Genomic DNA, 23,274 nt, shown 5'->3' on the forward strand with positions numbered 1-23,274 from the left:
TTTGATGTACAATAGTTGTTCGGAATTCAGGTCTATTCCTAACCACTTATCACTCCAACGAAGGGCCCGGTTTCCCTACCTGTGGTGCGGTGCGATCATCATAACACATCCAAACTGCTGCGAATGTTAGTCAATGGAACTGTTACCATTGACGTGAATTTTTGTTTGCGATGAAATGTGACGCGACCAAAAATATGGAGAGCGTGCTGCAGTTTCCCGCAGCACACATCCGATTCCCATAGGGATAGTATTGGGCCTCAGGGCGCACGGAACCACCCACTGACTGCGATGCAATGATCGCATTGCACTGCGGCAATGGTGATAGTGGAAACGGGCCCTAAGCTTCCTCTGTGACATGGTCCCTGGGGTGATATTTTCTGCCTTGATAATTATTATTTAGTATTTATATAGTGCTGACATCGTACACAGCGCTGTACAGAGAATATAGTCTTGTCACTAACTGTCCCTCAGAGGGGCTCACGATGTAATCCCTACCATAGTCATATGTCTATGTATGCATCGTGTAGTGTATTTATTGTCTATAGCCAATTTAGGGGGAAGCCAGTTAACTTATCTGTGTGTTTTTGGGATGTGGGAGGAAACCAGAGTGCCCGGAGGAAACGCACGCAGACACAGGGAGGACATACAAACTCCTTGCAGATGTTAACCTGGCTGGGAATCGCAATAAACAAGACGTCCATGACATATAAAGTCAAAAAATCAATTCAGCTCCAATTATATGAATAATAATCTTTATTTAAAGAAAATCTGTAATGAAAAAAACTCCCCTGGGGGGGTTCTCACCTGGGGTGGGGGAAGCCTCCGGATCCTATTGAGGCTTCCCCCGTCCTCCTCGGTCCTACGGCGGCAGAGAAAATCCTCCTGATGCGGCGGCGATGTCATTTACTTTTTGGCTCCAGCGCAGGCGCAGTATTCACTCTTCCCACGGAGATAGGCAAAAATAGCCGATCTCCGTCGGGCCGCTCTACTGCGCTGGCGCAGGTCGCCTGCGCAGTAGAGCGGACCCGACAGAGATCAGCTATTTCCGCCTATCTCCGTCAGAAGAGCCGCAACAGCGCCCCCGGTGGAGCCAGGGAAGGTAAGTATTGCACAGGCTTTCTGATTTGTCGCCTGTGCGTTCCGGGGGCTGCAGTGAGACCGCCGTGGGACACAGGAGGACGGGGGAAGCCTCGATAGGGTCCAGAGGCTTCCCCCTACTGAGGTGAGTACCCCCCAGGGGAACTTATTTTCAGTACAGGTTTTCTTTAAGGCAAATGCAATAAAAAAAACAATTAAAAACAGTATCTGGGAAACCCAGAGTGCGGGGTAATCTATCAAATGACACACCAAATGTAAAATACACGGTCGACCCTCAGGGAATAGAGGCGGATCCTTGACAATACACAGTACCAAAAAAGATATGTACATATGCTATAATGTAAACCCAGGTGGCATGTAATGAATCACTCAAAACATATCCTCTCCATACACCGATGTGCACATGTCAGCGTATGCTAAATAACAACTCACCCCGGGGATGTGAACGTCCACACAGTGAGGCCCAGCTCTGCGACTATCCTACGCGTGTCGGACCTCTGTCCTTCGTCGGAGATCCATTCTGGCCTGGAATCGAACCGGGGACCCAGCACTGCAAGGCAAGAGTGATAACCACTATGCCACCGTGCTGCTGATAATGCTTGCATTTGACTGACGTACAAATGACCAGACACCGGTTACCTCCCCAATCCTCTAGCATAAAGAATGTAGACAACTGTGCTAGAAACTTTAAATTTTCGGGCCTGCCAACTTACTGGAACATCTCTCCAGATTCTGATCCACCAGCTACGAGCTCCGCACCTCTCCCTTCAGGGCAAAGTGTGCTCCACATAAGCGAGGTGAAACTAATCATTTTTATGAAATCCTTAAATGTGTAAAAGTAATGTAATTGAGGTTTAATTAACTGATTTCTTTTTGTGTTTGGCCTGGTATCTTTTGACTCCATCATTCCTTGACTTGTGATAGATCCATTTAGTTAACAAGCTGTAAGTAGCACTTCTTTGGCAAGAAGTGTCAATTGAGAAAAAAATTACTTTGGGGAAAAATTAGCTGCGCATACCTTCCTTGAAAAAATCAATTTATTTAAAAAGCCATCCGTCACGCCTTTCTGCTACTTCACTACCATTCATTATTTTTATGTTAGCTGTAAATGACCTTGAGCAATGCCAAAAATCAAAATGAATTACTGAAATTGGCAAAGGCCAAAATGTCTTTGTTTTAAAGTTAATGTGTTATGAAGCGTGGTAGCAACCAGAGCAGGGAAAGTTTAGAGAAGTCTACTAATATGGAGTTTGTTTGTGGAGTGTGGAGTTTATGCTGATGTCAGTTAAACCTGCAACTGTCCATTTTTTGTTTTTAAGAAGGATTTTTACAGAAAGGGGGCAGTAGTGGTAAAACAAAAGACATTGCAAATTGAGACGTTAAAAAATAAAAGCTGGATCAAGAAATGATAGGCGTTGTGCAATTTGTTCATGTTGTTTGAGCCACTGTGAGCCTGCAGGTCATCATCTTTACTGCTGGTAGATATGGGCAAAAAATGGACCGCGCCAACTGCCCACACCCACTAACAGTGTGATAAGGTATGAGGTTGTATAGTAAAAAAAAAAATATAGAGAGAGATATGCTGCTTGCTGGGCAGTTGAGAACAGCTGTTCTCTACCACAATGTAACTGGGTTGCAGTGCTTACTATGTAGGGTGGTTAATAATTGATCCCCAAGTGCAGCCATTATTGTTGCTGGGTAGACTTATTCTTGAGTCATTAAAAAGAATGGCTTAAGAGGGTAAAATTTGCGAGTAGACTTATACACCAGGCTGACTTATATCCGAGTATATAATTGTGTGTGTATATATATATATATAAATATATATGTGTGTATGTATATATATATATATATATATATATATATATATATATATATATATATATATATATATATATATATATATATATATATATATATATATATATATATATATAATTTAATGAGCATGTGTCTCTACGTCCCTGTGTGTGTGTCCCTGCTGTTTCTGGTTCAAAAGTAGGTTCATGCTTCCATCTGCTGAAAAGCTTTATGGAGATGAAGATTTCATTTTTCAGCACGACCTGGCACCTGCTCACAATGCCAAAACCACTGGTAAATGGTTTACCGACCATGGTATTACTGTGCTCAATTGGCCTGCCAACTCTCCTGACCTGAACTCCATAGAAAATCTGTGGGATATTGTGAAGAGAAAGTTGAGAGACGCAAGACCCAACACTCTGGATGAGCTTAAGGCCGCTATCGAAGCATCCTGGGCCTCCATAACACCTGAGCAGTGCCACGGGCTGATTGCCTCCATGCCACGCCGCATTGAAGCAGTCATTTCTGCAAAAGCATTCCCGACCAAGTATTGAGTGTATAACTGAACATATTTATTTGAAGGTTGACTTTTTTTTGTTTTAAAAACACTTTTCTTTTATTGGTCGGATGAAATATGCTAATTTTTTGAGATAGGAAATTTGGGTTTTCATGAGCTGTATGCCAAAATCATCAATATTAAAACAATAAAAGGCTTGAACTACTTCAGTTGTGTGTAATGAATCTAAAATATATGAAAGTCTAATGTTTATCAGTACATTACAGAAAATAATGAACTTTATCACAATATGCTAATTTTTTGAGAAGATCCTGTATATAGTGTATATAAAAAGCTTGCATCACTGGGGATGGCCAATGAGATGCAATTTATTCCATGATGATGATAAGTCATGCAGCTTGTAAATGAACTCTGGAAGGTGCTGCATTGTTGGTCCATTTTCAAGCTGCATCAATGAACTTGAAATCATTAGCATGTCATTGCCCACGCCTCTGAAACGCTTCCTTTTTATGACTCTCTTGTAGAAAGCTGAGCCACTGACATGACTAACGTTTAATTCTTGCTCAGTATTACAGATCATCGGTATGAAAAAGTTCCGTACTTTGTCTTTGGAGATTTTAATTTTCGGCTGGATTTAAAGTCGGTGGTAGAGGTAAGCTGCCTGCAAATTATTATTTGTTTCCGATTATTCCAGGTTTGTGCTACTTGGAATATGACTCTCTCTATAACAAGTTGGTTAAACATATCCCGTGTATTTGCATTTTAGGAGCGTGTTATTGTGTATGTACTTTTCTTTCTCTGCCTGAAAGAGTTAAATATCAGGTATGTAAGTGGGTGACTCAGTCCTGACTCAGACAGGAAGTGACTACAGTGTGACCCTCACTGGTAAGAAATTCCAACTATAAAACACTTTCCCAGCAGAAAATGGCTTCTGAGAGCAGGAAAGAGATAAAAAGGATCAATGGTTCATAGATTTTAGCTCTGGCATACTTCAATTAATGTGTCATTGAGCAAAAACAATAAGTTAAAACTTAAAAAGTAGAGCTAAACATAAAATAAAACCGTGGAATATCTTAAAAAGTAATTTTTAGGAGAAGGAAGATAGATACAATTGTTTATTTCATTTGTTTATTTTTACCTCGGGTGTCCTTTAGGAGCGCTTTGCAAAACGAGCAAAAATTTTTATGAAGTTTTGACTTGATAAGCGAGCAACGTCTTAATATACAAGCAGAGAAAAACATACACACACCACATGTTTACAACTGAGTCGATTGACTGTAAAATGTCGTATTTCCATGAAATACTCAAAAACAGGAATAAGCAACTGTCAATGTATAGTTTCCTTGCCACAGAAAAGAAGGTTGGGGTGAGTCACCTGATAGTAATGATTCTGTTAGTTACAGGGAATGTTTTTTTTTTTTTCTACTTTATACAGCATCTCCTATTAATCTTTTAGAATTGGGTCTTCAGCTAGTGTCTATTCATTAGTAGCTGCACAGTTGAAGTTCCTTCTCACTGTAGAAATGTTTACATCAGTGTGTGTAGTGCCGGGGCGTAACAAGAGGCGAGCAGCCCCTGAGATCTCAGTGGATCCCAACTACTAACCTTCCCTTCCTCCCATACAGGGGATCCTATACTTCACATCAGGTGTTTCTGTGGCTACACTTGTTACGGGGAGCGAAGAACATGATGGCCACCCTTGTTTAATGGTCCTTGTGAGATGGGCCCCAAGGCTATAAGCTGTGGCGAAGCAATAAGGGGGGGGGGGGCAGAGGTAGCGACCGCATCAGGGCCAGAGGGGCCCAACCCTTAAACACAGTATTAGCTCTTTATCGGTCTTGTGTTGATAATATTCACTTCTATAGTGGATTTGAATAGTAGTGATCATTAAGAGCCAGTTTCCCATCTCCTTTTTAGCCCTTGACACTGTGGTTGCCCCTGATTGGTTTTGGTGTGTTCTATCAATTGTTATGCTATAGTATGCTTGCACCAGGGCCCCAACATTAAACTTGCACTGGGGCCCACAGGTTCTTAGCTATGCCACAGGCTGTGAGGGCACCAAAAGGAGGCAAGGGAAGGAGTACAAACTTGGGGGGGGTTATTACCAACGTTTTTCTGGGAGCCCCATGAATTGTAGTTATGCCACTGGTGTAGTGTATATTGTATGTGCTGGTTTTACTTATGTGTAGTCACATAAGTTAAAAAAAAAAATGCATAAAGACACATTTAAATACAAGTACATCTTTTCCTGAGTAAAAGGAGCCATAAATTACTTCTCTCCTATGTTGCTGTCGCTTACAGTAGGTAATAGAAATCTGACATTACTGACAGGTTTTAGACTAGATCTTCTCTCCATGGGGGATTCTCTGGGTTTTCTTTATTTTTAAAAGCAATTTGTAAATGTCAGTTGCTCCGTCTAGCTACCAAAATAGTGTGCAGCGAGCAGGGAAGGTGACCACTACCTTTGTATAGATCCTTTTCAGTGAGTGTCTTTATAAAGACTTAGGGCTCGTTCCCACTGTTGCGACGCGATTTCGGCCGCATTCCGACGCTTGTAAAAACGCATGCGGATACGTTTCCGCATGCGTTTTTACCCGCGATTTCGCATGCGATTTCGCATGGCAGGGTGCCATGCGAAATTAACCATGACACTGCCAGGGCTAAATAAAATTGAAAAGGGTGCGAAATCGCACGCGAAATCGCGGGTAAAAATGCATGTAACAAACGCATGCGTTTTTACTATTAAATACATTAGCGGCGATTCGCACGGATTCCCGACGCAGGCGAAATCGTTGGCTCTTTTGTGCGTTTTTTTACCGCTGAAAAAAACGCACCTCAACAACGCTACAGTGGAAACAGGCCCATCCACTTGCATTACATGTGCGGATCTGCATGCGTTGGACGCATGCAGATTCGCGATAGTGGGAACGAGCCCTAAAGGCCATGCTGAGAATCCCCCATGAAGAGATGGACTAGCTCAAAACTTCGGTAACCGGAACACAGGAGAAAAGTAATGTATGGCTCATTTTACTCTGGAAGAAACGTACTTCTTATTTGTATGTGTTTAAATATACCAGCGTACAAGACGGCCCCCCAACTTTTCCAGTTAAAATATAGAGTTTGTGATTTACTCACTGTATAAGACTACCCCCCCCCCCCCTCCTTTTCCAACGCACACTAAATAATACTGGTGCTATGTATGAACACTGGTGCTGTATTCTATGTGGTACCCAGTATATAACAGTATATAGGCGAATGACTGGTTGGATTGGTCAACTCTCCCTAAGTGGATTGGTCAACTCCTTGTCTGCCTGTTTATCAGAGCGGTATGGAAGAATAGATTGCGTTGTGCCCATAAAACACGCCTCTTTCACCCTCTGGCCCCACCCTTGTATCCTATTTACCTCCTTCGCTGCCTCTCAGATCTCGCACATGTGCGCCTGCGCCGCTTCACTACAGTCCTCATCAGAGAGATCTGAGACTCATCATGACACCCGGCATATAAGACGACCCCTGACTTTTCAGATGATTTTCTAGGGTTAAAAAGTAGTCTTATACGCCAGAATATACTATATTTAAAATTTTACATTTTTCCACGATAGTGGTCTTTTAAAGAGACACTGAAGCGAAAAAAAAAATTATGATATTATTTGTATGTGTAGTACAGCTAAGAAATAAAACATTAAGATCAGATACATCAGTCTAATTGTTTCCAGTACAGGAAGAGTTAAGAAACTCCAGTTGTTATCTCTATGCAAAAAAGCCATTCATTTCTACGACTTTCAAAAGTCGTGGAGAGGGCTGTCTTCTGACTTTTATTATCTCAACTGTTTACTTTTTATCTGCCAGAGGAGAGGTCATTAGTTCACAGACTGCTCTGAAAGAATCATTTTAAATGCTGAGTATTGTGTAATCTGCAGATATTAGAGAATGATGCAATGTTAGAAAAAACGCCATATACCTGAAAATAAAAATATGAGAATATTTTCTTTGCTGCTAATCTTCTAGTAATTATTCATAGTACACAACCAATTCATTATATCATATAATTTTTTTCGCTTCAGTGTCTCTTTAAACAATTTTGTAGCTCTCAATATTCCATCCTGATAAATGATGGGAAGCAGCAGAGTCTGAAGTCAGAAGCACCGAGGAATAGACAGGACGTCATTGCTGTGTTACCACAGTACACCTGATCCATTGCCGGGCCCTTCACACTTCTGTGATTGGTGTCTATTCTCTCCCTCTACAGTAGATTAGTGTACCTGAAGCCCGGCTTCATTATGTGCCTGTAATCACATCTACACCAGCTGTGTTTGCGCTGCAGGTTCATACTTCAGTAGGTCGTTTATGACCGTTGTGGACAATGGTGACGTGTAGCTAATTAGCCTACTGGTAACGTCCTCCTTCCTGGGTCAAGAGCCTATTCTGTGGGAGAACCAAGGGCTTTCTAGTTTTTCCTTTAATCTCCCCAGTGAAACCATTGCTGTGTATTATTTGGTATCTTTTGTGTTTTAGTTGGTTTTGCAGGCTTGTTTTTAGCACATTTCTGTTACTTTACATGATGTCGTCTTGGGGTGAAAGTTCACTTAGAATTGTTTTGCGTTTATAGATCACAAACCGCTGTAAAGAGGAACCTGAATTTATTAAATCAGGAAGAAAAGATTTTAAAGGGACTCCGAGCAGTGCAAAAACTATAGAAAGATACATATATAAACCGCCGCCGTACGCCTTTTAGTTTTCGCTATTTTCGCGATTGAAATTGCCGCGGTCGCGATTTCGATGGCGAAAATAGAGAACTAAAAGGCGTAGGGTGACGATTTAGGTGTCATCAGAAAGAGGAGAAAGAGAGCTTTAAAATGATATCCATCTTTCCATAGTTACAGTGGAGGAAATAATTATTTGACCCCTCACTGATTTTGTAAGTTTGTCCAATGACAAAGAAATGAAAAGTCTCAGAACAGTATCATTTCAATGGTAGGTTTATTTTAACAGTGGCAGATAGCACATCAAAAGGAAAATCGAAAAAATAACCTTAAATAAAAGATAGCAACTGATTTGCATTTCATTGAGTGAAATAAGTATTTGAACCCCTACCAACCATTAAGAGTTCTGGCTCCCACAGAGTGGTTAGACACTTCTACTCAATTAGTCACTCTCATTAAGGACACCTGTCTTAACTAGTCACCTGTATAAAAGACACCTGTCCACAGAATCAATCAATCAAGCAGACTCCAAACTCTCCAACATGGGAAAGACCAAAGAGCTGTCCAAGGATGTCAGAGACAAAATTGTAGACCTGCACAAGGCTGGAACGGGCTACAAAACCATTAGCAAGAAGCTGGGAGAGAAGGTGACAACTGTTGGTGCGATTGTTCGAAAATGGAAGGAGCACAAAATGACCATTAATCGACCTCGCTCTGGGGCTCCACGCAAGATCTCACCTCGTGGGGTGTCAATGGTTCTGAGAAAGGTGAAAAAGCATCCTAGAACTACACAGTAGGAGTTAGTGAATGACCTCAAATTAGCAGGGACCACAGTCACCAAGAAAACCATTGGAAACACATTACACCGCAATGGATTAAAATCCTGCAGGGCTCGCAAGGTCCTCCTGCTCAAGAAGGCACATGTGCAGGCCCGTCTGAAGTTTGCCAATGAACACCTGAATGATTCTGTGAGTGACTGGTAGAAGGTGCTGTGGTCTCATGAGACCAAAATAGAGCTCTTTGGCATTAACTCAACTCGCTGTGTTTGGAGGAAGAAAAATGCTGCCTATGACCCCCAAAACACCGTCCCCACTGTCAAGCATGGGGGTGGAAACATTTTGCTTTGGGGGTGTTTTTCTGCTAAGGGCACAGGACAACTTAATCGCATTAACGGGAAAATGGACGGAGCCATGTATCGTGAAATCCTGAACGACAACCTCCTTCCCTCTGCCAGGAAACTGAAAATGGGTCGTGGATGAGTGTTCCAGCACGACAATGACCCAAAGCATACAGCAAAGGCAACAAAGGAGTGGCTCAAGAAGAAGCACATTAAGGTCATGGAGTGGCCTAGTCAGTCTCCGGACCTTAATCCAATAGAAAACCTATGGAGGGAGCTCAAGCTCAGAGTTGCACAGAGACAGCTTCGAAACCTTAGGGATTTAGAGATGATCTGCAAAGAGGAGTGGACCAACATTCCTCCTAAAATGTGTGCAAACTTGGTCATCAATTACAAGAAACGTTTGACCTCTGTGCTTGCAAACAAGGGTTTTTCCACTAAGTATTAAGTCTTTTATTGTTAGAGGGTTCAAATACTTATTTCACTCAATGAAATGCAAATCAGTTGCTATCTTTTATTTAAGGTTATTTTTTCGATTTTCCTTTTGATGTGCTATCTGCCACTGTTAAAATAAACCTACCATTGAAATGATACTGTTCTGAGACTTTTCATTTCTTTGTCATTGGACAAACTTACAAAATCAGTGAGGGGTCAAATAATTATTTCCTCCACTGTACATTGTATTACACAGGGCGACTTTTTCTGCAGAATGGAGCTGCTGACTTTGAGAAAAAGTCGCCCTGTGTAATACAATGTAACTATGGAAAGATGGATATCATTTTAAAGCTCTCTTTCTCCTCTTTCTGATGACACCTAAATCGTCGCCCTACTCCTTTTAGTTTTCTCTATTTTCGCCATCGAAATCGCGGTCGCGGCAATAGCAAAAACTAAAAGGCATAGGGCAGTGGTTTATATATCATTGGAAAGAGGAGAAAGAGAGCTTTAAAATGATAAGCATCTTTCCATAGTTTCTGCACTGCTCGGAGTCCCTTTAAAAAGGACAATCAGTCTAAATAATTTCCAAATGACTATTGTAAAGAAACAAAAGCAATTTGAATTGTTATTTTGACTACATTTCCTCTTTAAACCATATTGCCAAATACCACAATGTTCCTATACGTTCTAATTGGTTTATAAATCTTGGGTAAAAGTTATCAAGATCTTGTGAAATCAATACTGTAAGTGGTCGCAAACTATTAAACTAATATATCTCTCAGGTTGTCACATTGGGGTCAATTCATAAAAGGCTGTGCGGTAAAAAATCTGGTCGGAAAAATACAGCATTCAGTATTTTAGACTTTTGTGTGCTAATTACTCACAGGAAAGGCCACACTCTGGACCTTATATTCCATACTGGGCTGTCAATAGCCAATGTGGAAATTAATCCTGTTGCCTGGTCAGACCATCACACTATCCACTTCTCCCTCTCAATACCAGCCGTCAAACACCAGGTCAAGAATCAAATAAAATATCGCCGCTTAAAAGGGCTAACACCTCAACATATCCGAGATAACCTTAGCTTTGATGAATTGACTGACTCAGGCTTGGACCCCGATACTCTGGTGTTTAAATACAACAAATGGCATACAGTCAAAAATGGCGCCTGGAAAAAATGGCGCATGGTGCTTAAAACGCTATTTAGCGTTTTAACCTAATTGCTAAATACCATTTTGATTTGCTTCAGGAGAATGGTATTTATGACACGATAAATACCGTTTTCCATATTGTTACCGTGGGTCAGGATGCGTTGCGTACATCCAAAAGATGTAATCTAGATGTCGGAAACTTTTGCAGTCGCGCTGTCTGCATTATTAACACGGCAGTGACGGCACACTTGACTCTGGCTGCCCTGCTGTGGAATTTTAACACTAGATGGTGCTGTTTAACATAGAGGACAGTGAGACTATATAACTATTCTAACACAGCATTAAAGTGTCAAGAAGCTGTAGCCTAGTGGTAAAGCACTTGGCTAGGAAGAAAGTTTTGCTAGTTCGAATCTGATCAACATTATTTTTTTCTTCTTCTTTCTTTAATTGATAAAGATGCGCTGCTATCAATAAAGTGATAAAAGGTTAGTTTAAAATACTTTTTTTATGAAGTAAAATATTTATGCTGTAAATATCCCAGGTGCAGAACGTATGCAAGGTTAAAAACGAAGTGGGAGCACGGAATATAGATGAGAGAAAAGGAATCAGAAGCCTTTGACTGATCACTACTTCTATTTTTTTTGTCAGTTTGCAGCCAGTAATTCCTTCTCTCATCTTTATTCTGTGCTTCCACTTCGCATACGTTCTGCAGTTGGGATATTTGAACACAAAACTGCATAAGAAAACAATTTTTAAACGTATATTTTATTACTTCATAAATAGCAGCGCATCTTTATTAATTAAAGAAAAAAAAAGTAGCATTGAGCAGATTCGAACCAGCAAAAACAACTCCCAAGCCTAGTTCCTTACCACTGTGCTAGCAGCAACATCGCTTTGCAAAGTACACTCAATCTCCCTACACTGTCTTCTTTCCAGCATGATTACAGCTATTCCCAAAACGTTAAATTGCGTTTTATATTAAATCGAATGGTGGCGCCATAATGGTCAGGCGGGGCTGTGCGCCATTTTTTCCTGCTCCCAACAAATGTGTGTCCTCCACCTTTGAGACCATTGCTCCTCTGCGCACCAAATATCTTACTCCACACCATCATGCACAGTGGTTTGATAACGCTATAAAAGAGCTGAAAAGACAAGGCCGAAAACTTGAGACTGTGGCGCAAATCTCAGTCCCCAGAAGACAAACATGCCTTAATCCTCCACTTGAAGAACTACCAAAAGGTAATCACAGGAAAAAAATCATCCTTTCTATCACAAGAGATTGCAAATGCAGTTAACAAACCAGCCCAACTGTTCCGCACAGTGGAAAAACTCTGCAACCCGGCATGTCAAAAACTTAACATCGAGTCTTCAAAGGACCTCTGTGACCAATTTGCCCATTTCTTCACAGACAAAGTCTCCGCTATAAGGTCCGCCATCCAACTTACAGCATCTGAGCCTAATATAGCGCCAAAGACCATTAGCAGAGACAATGTAACACCTTGGTCAAACTTCAAAGAAATTGATGAAGAAGTCACATCAAGCATCCTCCTTCACGTCCGCCTAACTACCTGTGACCTAGATCCTGGCCCAACACAGTTCATGTTGAACTGCCCCGACCTGTTCGTACTGGTATTCCTAAAAATTGTTAACTGTTCCTTAAAATCAGGGATATTTCCTGCTTTACTGAAGGAAGCAATCATCAGGCCTCTCCTCAAAAAACCCTCCCTGGACCCAGATGCAATGACCAGCTACAGACCTGTCTCTAACCTCCCCTTTCTGGGCAAGCTAATTGAAAAAGCTGTTTACCTCCAGCTAGAAGCCAAAATCCTACAAAACAACAGTTATGACCCATTCCAGCACTGAAACTGCCCTCATCCAAATATGCAACCACCTGCTCATGGCAAGAAACAGAGGAGAGTGCTCCATCCACATACATAGACCTTTCTGCAGCCTTTGATACAGTTGACCATGACATCTTGATAAACAGGCTACAGGAATACTGCGGCATTGATGGCATAGTTCTTCAGTGGTTCCAATCCTTCTTGAGTGGCAGAACCCACAAAGTGTCTATGGGGCCCTTCCTGTCCACCCCTGTATCACTTAAGTATGGGGTGCCCCAGGGCTCAATCCTCTCTCCCCTGCTTTTCACGATTTACATGTTACCGCTGGGAAAACTAATCCAAAAACATGGCCTGACATACCACTGCTATGCAGACGACACCCAACTATATCTTTCCTTCAAGCCTGGTGTGACAGACCCATCTCTAACTATAAACGCCTGCTTACGTGAACTACAGCAATGGATGAATGACAACTGGCTGAAACTAAATGCAGACAAAACTGAAGTCCTTCTGATAGGAGGGCAGAGCATGATAACAAAACAACTTAACTTGCAGTCTTTACCACTGGGAATAGGAGGCACGGATCTGCGCAGCTCTGATCATGTGCGTAGCCTGGGAGTTCTAATTGATTGGGATTTAAACTTCAGAACTCAAATCTCTGCTGTGGTGAAATCATCCTATTTTCACCTGAAAAACATTGTAAAAATCAAGCACCTCATACCCCCAGAAGATTTGCCAACCTTAGTCCACGCCTTCATCACATCCCGACTGGACTACTGCAATGCTCTCTACACTGGCCTTCCAAAAAAGGTCTTGTACCGACTACAGCTTATACAGAATCCTGCTGCCAGACTGTTAACCAACCAACCCCGTCACTGCCACATAACACCAGTCCTGCACTCCCTTCACTGGCTACCTATAGAATGGAGGGTCCTATTCAAGATCAGCCTACTGACATTTAAATCCCTGAATAATTTAGGCCCTGGATACATGAAAGATATGTTGCAGCTGCGTAGCAATCCCCGCATTCTCAGATCAACAGGTTCTAATAATCTAGTCATACCCAGAGTCCACTTGGAAACTTTTGGTCCCAGAGCCTTCTGTCATGCTGCTCCTACGTTTTGGAACTCCTTACCTTAACAGATCAGGACAGCTCCATCCCTGGACGTGTTTAAATCCAGACTGAAAACCCACCTGTTCAGTTTGGCATTTGCAGAAATATAACTTTTGTTATGTGAATACTTCATCCTACTAATTACTGAATCTGAGAGAGCCTAAGTGCTTTGAGTCCTATGGGAGAAAAGCGCTATAGAAATGTTATTGTATTGTATTGTATAATTAATAAACGTTCTCATAGCTGCGATAGAAATGCGGTATTTTACCAAACTAAACTGTCGGTAACATGAGAAGAGTAGCTGGCTGAGTAGTTACATTTGTCTGTTCTCCTGCAGAGACAGCATTACAATAAAAAGACATCCCAACTTCAGTTTAGATGTGCATGTTTTGTTATATTGCCTCTCCTTGCCCTGAATCTGCTCTGAATCTGTCTATTAGTCTTTCTAAACAATCTATTTAATTGTCACAGCGTAGAAGAACTTCAAGAAACTTTACACATGCCAGGCTTGATGTTCACCTCCAGGAAATACACATCTGAAAAAACGGTACCCAAGAGGTTAAAAACACAGCCTAGGGTATTCAGAGGAAGCCTTGTTTGTTCCGATCGCTCTGCTGCTGGCTTGGGGGAGATCTCACCACTTCTGCTGAGTCTCCATTAACATCACACAGTCCCTCTTTCATCGCACTCTTATCACCTCTTCAAAGCAGGCGGTATGTTCTGTGCTATTACCGCCTGCTCGAATCTTTATGAATTGACATTTACTGACATGTGCTGAGGTAATTATCGCACAAGTCGGTAATTTACCTCACTGCTCAGGAATTTCAGCTTTTCATAACCGCTTTTATGAATTTACGTTATCCTAAGTGCTCGGTAAATTCAGATTTTGATGAGGTCATAGATTACCCCAAGGAAACTCTCATTAATATATTCCTCTCATTGTGAAACATGTTGGAGGAATTAATCCAAAGCGGCGACTCTCAAAGCAGGGACCCTTATTACATGTGTGGTGGAGCTGTCCTTTTATTAAACTATAAACACAATGTTTTCTGTTTGTTAGAGGCCTACTGGGCATAAGGATTATTTATGGACCCAGGCCTGTCTCTTTTGAATCTAGACCTGGACACTGTACCTGCCCAATACATAATACTGATTGCCAATATCTTACTAGCCACAAAGATTGATATATCAAGGCGCTGGAAAGACCCAGTCTGCCCCACTTTACCTGAAATTATTCAACCTCCCGTAAGCCTGAGCGGAGTTTATGAGCTATAAGATGTACCAAATCTAGACTACAGGTGCAGATAAGCTCTCATTGACCTCTAGGTTATGCTTTTCTATTTTCTTCTATTTTTTACACGATACGATTCTTTATACGATTCGATTACAATTCTATTTACGATCCGATTAAATCCAACATGTCCGATCAGGATTCGATTCAATTCGATTTGCCATTGCAAAACAATGGCAAATCGAATTGAATCCCGGTCGGACATGACGGATTTAATCGGATCATAAATAGAATCGTAATCGAATCGTATAAAGAATCATACCATGTAGATTTGGGCTTTACACCTTGGGTATGCGAGATGTCAGATGTACCATGTCTCTGTTTACAGGTGCAGATGTGCTCACAAGGTTACTTGAGTTCAAGAGTAAGCTCTGTACATAAGACTTGAGGCCTGTTTCCACTACATGCAGATTGGATGCAGATAGGATGCAGAAAAACTGACTCCAATGAATGTCAATGGGCCTGTATCCACTAAACGTGATTTTTCTGATGCAGATTTTCCCATAGGCATTCATTGGAGTCAGTTTTTCTGCATCCATTCTGCATCCAATCTGCGTGTAGTGCAAACAGGCCCTAAGGCTAGGTACACACCATACAGTTTTCTGGCAGATTTACCTGCCAGATCTATTTTTTTTCCAACATGTCCGATCTGAATTTCAATAGATTTCCACTCACTTGTCTGGAGATTGATAAGAAAATTGATTGCAAGATCAATCGAAATTCAGATCGGAAATGTTGGAAAAAATCGATCTGGCAGGTAAATCTGTAAAGTATGTACCTAGCAGTAAAGAAACACAATCTGGTACTTGCGTTATAAACCACACTAAATACACTTTTCCTCATTACAATTAAAGTTTACCTCAAGTGGCACTTAGATAAGGTTACCATGGACACTCATAGTACTACCTGTCCTACTTAGAACTTGTATTTTGTTCTCTTTTTAGTTACATTGCAGTGTGTGGCAGCTCTTAAGACTAATTAGAGGTCATAAAACTTCTTTGTGGCTATGTAAACACTCTTGATGAAAAGAAAGTGGTGAAAAGTTCAACAGTTCATTATTTCTCTGTGGGGGAGCTGAATAAACCACGCCCATGACAGTCTTACTTTCTATCCAGTGAAACTCCAGACCTTGATTTTCAACCCTTTAAATTGAAAATTTAGAATCCGAGACTATAGGCAAGTTCTATTTCGGATAATTTCTAGCTATACGATTATTTATTGGACAGGTTTATTTTCACTTCAGTCTTGCTTTAAATCCAATTTACAGCATTTCAGCGAGGTATCTATAGTTTTGAAAGTACACGTAGTCCCCGGTTAACGAACGATAGGGACTGTAGGTTCATTCTTAACCTGAATCCGTTTGTAAGTCGCAACAATGCACTCTCTTTTTATCCTGTACCTTCTCTGTGCCTCCAATGTCCCAATCTGTGTCACCTCTGTTCCCCTGTGCCTACATTGCCCCCCTCTGTGTGGAGATCGCTCGAACCTCCGATTTTTGGTTCAGGTTTGTTTTGCGCAAACTTTCGCGAACTGCAATAGACTTCAATGGGGAGGCGAACTTCAAAAACTAGAAACATTTATGCTGGCCACAAAAGTGATGGAAAAGATGTTTTAAGGGGTCTAACATCTGAGTTTTTGCATGGTGGAGTGGGATACATGCCAAACGTCCCTGGGAAAAATCTGGATTTGACGCACAGCAGCGTTTTAAGGGCAGAAATCACATTGCATGCTAAATTGGAGGCCTAAAGTGCTTTAAAACATCTTGCATGTGTATACATCAATCAGGTGGTGTAATTAGTGTACTACTTCACACTGGCAGAGCAAACTCACTGTGTGACGCACCGCAAACAGCTGTTTGTGTAGTGACGGCTGTGCTGGACTGGTGCGCACCATGGCCAGAGTGCAGGCGATGGCGGTTTTCAAGCCCATATGGTCGGACTGAGATAGCTGAATGACAGAACAACAGTGACTGAGTGTCCAGCTGATCGAATTTGGTCTGTCCACAACGAAGAAAGTACCTTATCTTCTTGGGTCAGGTGTGCCCCCCAACCCCAACACACTGATTTAGCTGGTCATTGCTTCATTGTGATACGCAAGCCCCTTCACCGTGGCAAGGTAACGATCACGAAGGGGATTGGCACATGTACATGCCTTTTGTTTTGTTGTTGCAGCCGCAGTGCAGCCAGAAAAATTAGGCAGGTATGTTCACGCACCAGAAAAAGTATTATAGCGGCCGCTGCTAGCAGCGGCCTTAAAAATTCAGGAATCCACCTGGAGTCCGGGACCCTGTTGGTGGTGGCGGAGAATGCAGTCACACGGCGTGCAGGCAGAGATGCTTTGTGTGGGGACTGACTTGGACTTCGGGCAGGCAGTAGCCCTCCACGATCCATGCCTCATTAATTTTGATAAAGGTGAGGTACTGAACACTTGTGACCTAGGCAACTTCTTTTCTCAGTGACAATGCCTCCAGCTGCGCTGAAGGTCCTTTCTGGCAGGACGCTTGAGGCAGGGCAAGACAGAAGTTGGATGGCAAATTGTGACAGCTCTGGCCTGTGCATCCAGTAGTCCAGGGGTTTATCGCTGCTCACAGTGACTACATCCACACTTAAGGCCAGGCAGTCGGCTGCCTGCCGGTCGAGGCATTGGTGGAGGGTGGATCTGGAATGGCTAAAGTGAGACGTTGGACTAAGGAATGTCCGCATGTCCGACTTCACCATGAGAGCGCTAGAGCGTCCTGTTCTTGCCTGCGTGGACATGGAGGATTACTGGCAGTGGCACCTTTATTCCGTTGTGCTGTGATATCACCCTTAAACGCACTGTAAAGCGTAGTTGCCAGCTTGTTCTGCAAGTGCTGCATCCTTTCTGCCTTCTGGTGATTTGAAAACATCTCCGCCACTTTGTCCCTATACCGAGGGTCTAGTAGTGTGGCCACCCAGTACAGCTCATTCTCCTTGAGTTTTTTTTATACGGGGGTCCCTCAACAGGCTGGACAGCATGAAAGACGCCATCTGCACAAATTTGGATGCAGACGTACTATACATCTCCTCTTGCTCTTCCTCAATGACGTCAGCTAAGTTCTCTTCCTCCCCCCAGCCACGAACAATACCACGGGAAAGTTGAGCAGCACAAGCCCCCTGCGACACCTGATGCGGTTGTTCTTCCGCCACCTCCTCCTCCTCCAAAAAAAACCACCTTCCTCATCATCTGACTCCTCTTCCCCACACGACGCTTCCTCCTCCTCCTCCCCCCTCTGTGCTGCCGCAGGTGTTGAGGAATCATCTGCTTCTGCTGAGAATTGATCCCACAACTCTTCCTCCTGTTCCTGTTCACACTCCTCCACAGCTTGATCCACCACTCTACGCACGGCACGCTCCAGGAAGAAAGCATATGGGATCAAGTCGCCGATGTCGCCTTCACTGCGACTCACCATGTTTGTCTCCACCTCAAACGGCTGCATGAGCCTGCAGGCATTTCGCATGAGTGTCCAGTACTTCGTCCACAACATCCCCATCTCCCAAGAGCATGTCCTTTGACTGTAGTGGTAGAGATACTGTTTGAAAGCTTTCTCCTGTTGTAGCAGGCGTTTGAACATAAGGAGCATTGAGTTACAGCGAGTCGGGCTATCGCAAATCATGCGTCTCACCGGCAAGTTTTTTCTCTGATGAATATCGGCAAAGCGTGCCATGGCCGTGTAAGACAGTCTGAAATGCCCACACGCCTTCCTGGACTGCTTCAGGATGTCCTGTAAGCCTGGGTACTTAGACACAAATCTCTGAATTATTAGATTCAGCACATGTGCCATGCAGGGTACATGTGTCAACTTTCCCAAATTCAAAGCCGAAATGAGATTGAGCCGTTGTCACACACCACGTTGCCGATCTCCAGATGGTGCGGGGTCAGCCACTGATCCACCTGTTTGTTAAGAGCAGACTGGTGAGCTGCTCCAGTGTGACTCTCCGCTTTGAGGCAAGACATGTCTAAGATGGCGTGACACCGTCGTACCTGGCATGGAGAAGCGATCGCAGCACCAGTACAGTTGAACTGCCACTTAGCCGAGGAGGAGGACGACAGCGTAGAGGATGTAGCAGGAGGAGAGGAGGTGGCAGCAGGCCTGCCTGCAAGCCATAAAGGTGTCACAACTAGGTCTGCTGCAGAGCCACGTACTCCCAGGCTTGCCAGCGGTCACCAGGTTGACCCAATGGGCTGTGTAAGTAATGTACCTGCCCTGACCGTGCTTGGCAGACCAGGCATCCTTGGTCAGATGAACCCTTGACCCAACGCTGTGTGCCAGAGATGACACCACTTGCCTTTCAACTTACAACCCGGTACAGTTTGGGTATCGCCTTTTTAGAGAAATAATTGCTCCTGGTATCTTCCACTGCGGTGTCCCAATGGCCACAAATTTTCGGGAGGCCTCAGAGTCCACCAGCTGGTCTGGTAACAGCTGGTGGGCTAACAGTTCCGCCAAGCCAGCTGTCAGACGCCGGGCAAGGGGGTGACTGGCAGACACTGGCCTCTTCCGCTCAAAGATTTCCCTCACGGTCACCTGGCTGCTGCTGTGTGCAGAGGAGCAGTAACCGCTCAAGGTGAGAGGCGGAGTGGAGGAGGGTGGCTGTGATTGTGAAGGTGCAAGGGAGAAAACGGCTGAAGATGATGCACCTGAAGAAGGAAGAGGAGAAAGAGGGTGGCTTTGCTTTTGTGTGTTGCTTTTCCTCTGGTGGTCTTCCCATTGCAGTTTGTGCCTTTTCGTCATGTGCCTTCGTAAGTCAGTTGTCCCTACACGGCTGTTGGCTTTTCCACGGCTCAATTTTTGGCGGCAGAGAGAACAGATGGCATTGCTCTGATCTAATGCTGGCTACACACGGTGCGTTCCCGCATCGAATGCGCCGCTCGATTCCCATCGATTTGATTATTTCCGAGCATTTCCGAGCGTATTTCGATGATTTTTAGGTCGATTGTCATGTAAAGTATGGCAAATCGACCGAACGATCCATCAAAAGGTCTATAAGGTCTATTTGCAAAACTGTTTGACTTGTTCTCATTTTCATAACGGCAGGTCGTTCGTAAGTCGGTGTTCGTAAGTTGGGGCCTACCTGTATTAGAATAATTTTTTTAAAGTTGTAAAAAAAAATTGTTATGCTGGACAAATCATGACCTTTCTGTTCATATGTTGATTGAGGTTTTGTGTAAGCTATTGCAGCGAAGGTACTTTAGATATGTGCTGTTTGGGGACCTTTGTGCTGGTTTTCTCTTTCCTTACTTATGGGGAAGAATGACTGGGCTGCCCATGTCCGATGAGTGACGGGTGCTTTATACGCAACTCCAGTGTCTTATGTTTGCATGCGACTCTGTGAGATGGATTTTCTGCTGAGAGTTCTTGGGCCACCTTTTCAGGAGAGCCCTATAGTGAGCGGAGCATGGTGTTTTTGTCAGACCTCTTTTGTTGTGTGCGGAGCCCTTGCTGGTGAAGTATAACAACCTCTCCCTACCACTGACCAAATCAATGGCCGACTGTCAATCACTGGAGGAGCAGCTTACGCTGCTCGCTTCCCACTGAGATGTTTGAGGACCACACAGGCTTGTGGAGAGTGAGCCAGCGGCACACACCCTCAAGTTCCTTATTAATACAACCTGTGCGTTATGTTATTGATCTAGTCCTTGCTTCAAAAACTCGATGCTGTGAAATGTAACCATGTCAGTAAAGTAGATTCCTTGTGTTAAAGGACCCTTAAAGTAAGAGGGATATGGAAGCCGCCATATTTAACCTCTTCGGGACCACAAGCTTTTAGGCCCCCCTAAAGACCAGGCCATTTTTCACAAAAAGGGCTCACTGCAGGGCCGCACAACACCCATTTTTATCAAACAGAGCTCTCTGTTGGTGGGGTCTGATCGCTCCCCCATGTTTGTTTGTTTTTTCATAAAGGTTTATATGTTTATTTTTTTCGTAAAGTTATTTTTTTTTTACTTTACTCCCCACTCCCTCCCTTTCCCCACCAGCCAATCAGCGTGAATAGCTGTCATCGGCGTCAGCCTATGACAGAGCCGATCACTCCATGGAGTACAGAGGGCAGCGGGCGGGCGGCCCAGCGCTAAGGAGGTATGTGTCCAGTCTGCCGCCGCCCGCCTGCTGCCGCTAATTATTGCTGGAGGGGGGGCACTGAGAGGAGAGCCCGAGGTGAGGAAGGGGGGTAATGACCCCCCTCCCCACGATCTGCGGCCACGCTCTCCTCTTATGTTGCGACCCGCCCTGCCCCCCCCGGGGGCAGAGGTCGCATCCCCTATTGTTACGCCGGTGTCTTAAAGGAATCCTCAGCCAAACAAGATGAAAGCCAATTTACTTACCTGGGGCTTTCTCCAGCCCCTTGCAGCTGACATGCACCATGCGGGGGGCCCGGGTCGACGGCTGCAAGTGGCTGGAGAAAGCCCCAGGTAAGTACATTAGCTTTCATCTTGTTTGGCTGATGATTCCTTTAAGGCAGGTATGTCAAACTGGTCCTACAAGATCCTCACACATTTTTGACAAAGCTCAAATTAATTCGTGGGTCTGAATCAGGAAAGGTGTGGTCCATCAGGTAGAAGACATTCCTCTTTCTCAGTTAATCCTAAGCACTGGCATGGATCTGGCCCTCCAGGCCTGGAGCTTGACACGTGCTTTAAGGTGACCATCCATACATCAAGCGATTTTGGCAGCCGATTGACCAAGAGACAGATCTCTCTCTGATCGGAACTGATTAAAGAATAATCTGTGGCCACAATAGGTTGAGTCCCAATTGATTTCAACATGAAATCTTTTGGAAATTGGCCTATTAGATGCGTTGGGAGGCTATACTCTTTTTAATTGTTCTTATATAGGTCTGATTTATGTTGCACTTTGGCATTTGTCATTCATACTCTTTTAATACCAATAAATTGAGTCTATTATACATTCCCTTTGTTTTTTTTGTTTTTTTTGAGAAAAGCTTAGGTTGGACTCAACTACATATGCCTGTCCTTTCCCCCTTCCCTTTGATTATACCGATCAGTACATTTTACCAATTTACCGATATTCCACTAAACAAAGTTTCCCAGCACCTCTGCTACATGTGCTCTAGTTAGCCGCCAAAGCCTGCAACTTTTAATCGGAATTAGAACCCCTGAGCTCTGCGGAGCTCATCCCTACTGGTCACCTTACTGAGCCTCCCGTTGAGACTACCCGTATATACTCGCATATAAGCCGTCCCGCGTATAAGCCGAGGTATCCACTTTCCCCTCGGAAACCAGAAAAAAGTGATTGACTTGCATATAATCCCCCTACCCAGTATACACCCCCCCCCCCCCCCCCCGCCCCAAGGATGATACAGCTGTGTCTTAAGATGCCACTAGATGGCAGCATAGATATGAGAGACAGCGATTGACACAAAGGAAGAATCCCCGATCATTGCACCGCTGACACGTTGCTTGCACGCTTCGTTTTAAAAGCCAGGAGGCACAGGTAGTTGGGCCACGCACTCTGCCTGCACACCATAATGGAGGGCACAGACACAGCAGGGAGCCAGGTAGCAAGAGCAGGATCACTAGTGCACAATCCTTACACTCCTCTGCCAGTAACAAAACCTCCTTCACTATCCGTTCTGCTCCACGGACTCGCATATAAGCCGAGGGGGTAACTTTTCAGCACATTTTTTGTGCTGAAAAATTAGGCTTATATGCGAGTATTTGCAGTACTTGTCTGTGGTGGTTATTACAGCTGCATCTACTTCTGGATTAAGGATTATGACCTATTGCTGTCAACACTTTACTATCGCAGTTCATAAAAATTGCTGACTTTCTACAGTGCCTAATTGTGTGCCAGTTTTGTTCTGATAAATATCAGCTGTAGCTGATCGGGGGGGTGACAGCAGAGGGAGGCAGAAAACACAGTGGCAGGTTCTGGAGGACAGACAGGCAGGCAGTGGCTCTATTGAGAAACTCCTGTGGCTTGAACCAGGACAGGTAGCATAGCTGTAGCAATCCCCCATCAGCATGCCCTGCTGCACAGCCTGCATTGGAGGTGGTGGGGGGGAAGAAACTTTGCTGTACATTCTCTATGGAAGCCAGTGGCTGCAGGTTATGCCTGGAGGGGGGGGGGGGGTGTATTAGGTCCTATTTTTGTTAGAATTTTTTTTTCTAAAGAACACCTGAAGTAAGAGGGATATTGAGGCTGTCATATTTGTTTCCTTTGAAAGAGT

At 43.7% G+C, this 23,274-nt stretch overlaps 1 protein-coding gene across 2 annotated transcripts in view; it reads left to right on the forward strand.

Annotated features, from left to right (window-relative positions):
* The window catches only part of INPP5A (inositol polyphosphate-5-phosphatase A), a 614,694-nt gene that overhangs the window by 446,968 nt on the left and 144,452 nt on the right, over window positions 1-23,274 (forward strand). For both annotated transcript variants that reach the window (XM_068255129.1, XM_068255128.1), the window contains exon 9: window positions 3,983-4,067. In XM_068255129.1, the coding sequence (XP_068111230.1) occupies window positions 3,983-4,067 (85 nt within the window). The remainder of the gene's footprint in view (window positions 1-3,982; window positions 4,068-23,274) is intronic.

Source organism: Hyperolius riggenbachi, chromosome 10 (genome assembly GCF_040937935.1).
Source record: "Hyperolius riggenbachi isolate aHypRig1 chromosome 10, aHypRig1.pri, whole genome shotgun sequence".
NCBI lineage: Eukaryota > Metazoa > Chordata > Amphibia > Anura > Hyperoliidae > Hyperolius > Hyperolius riggenbachi.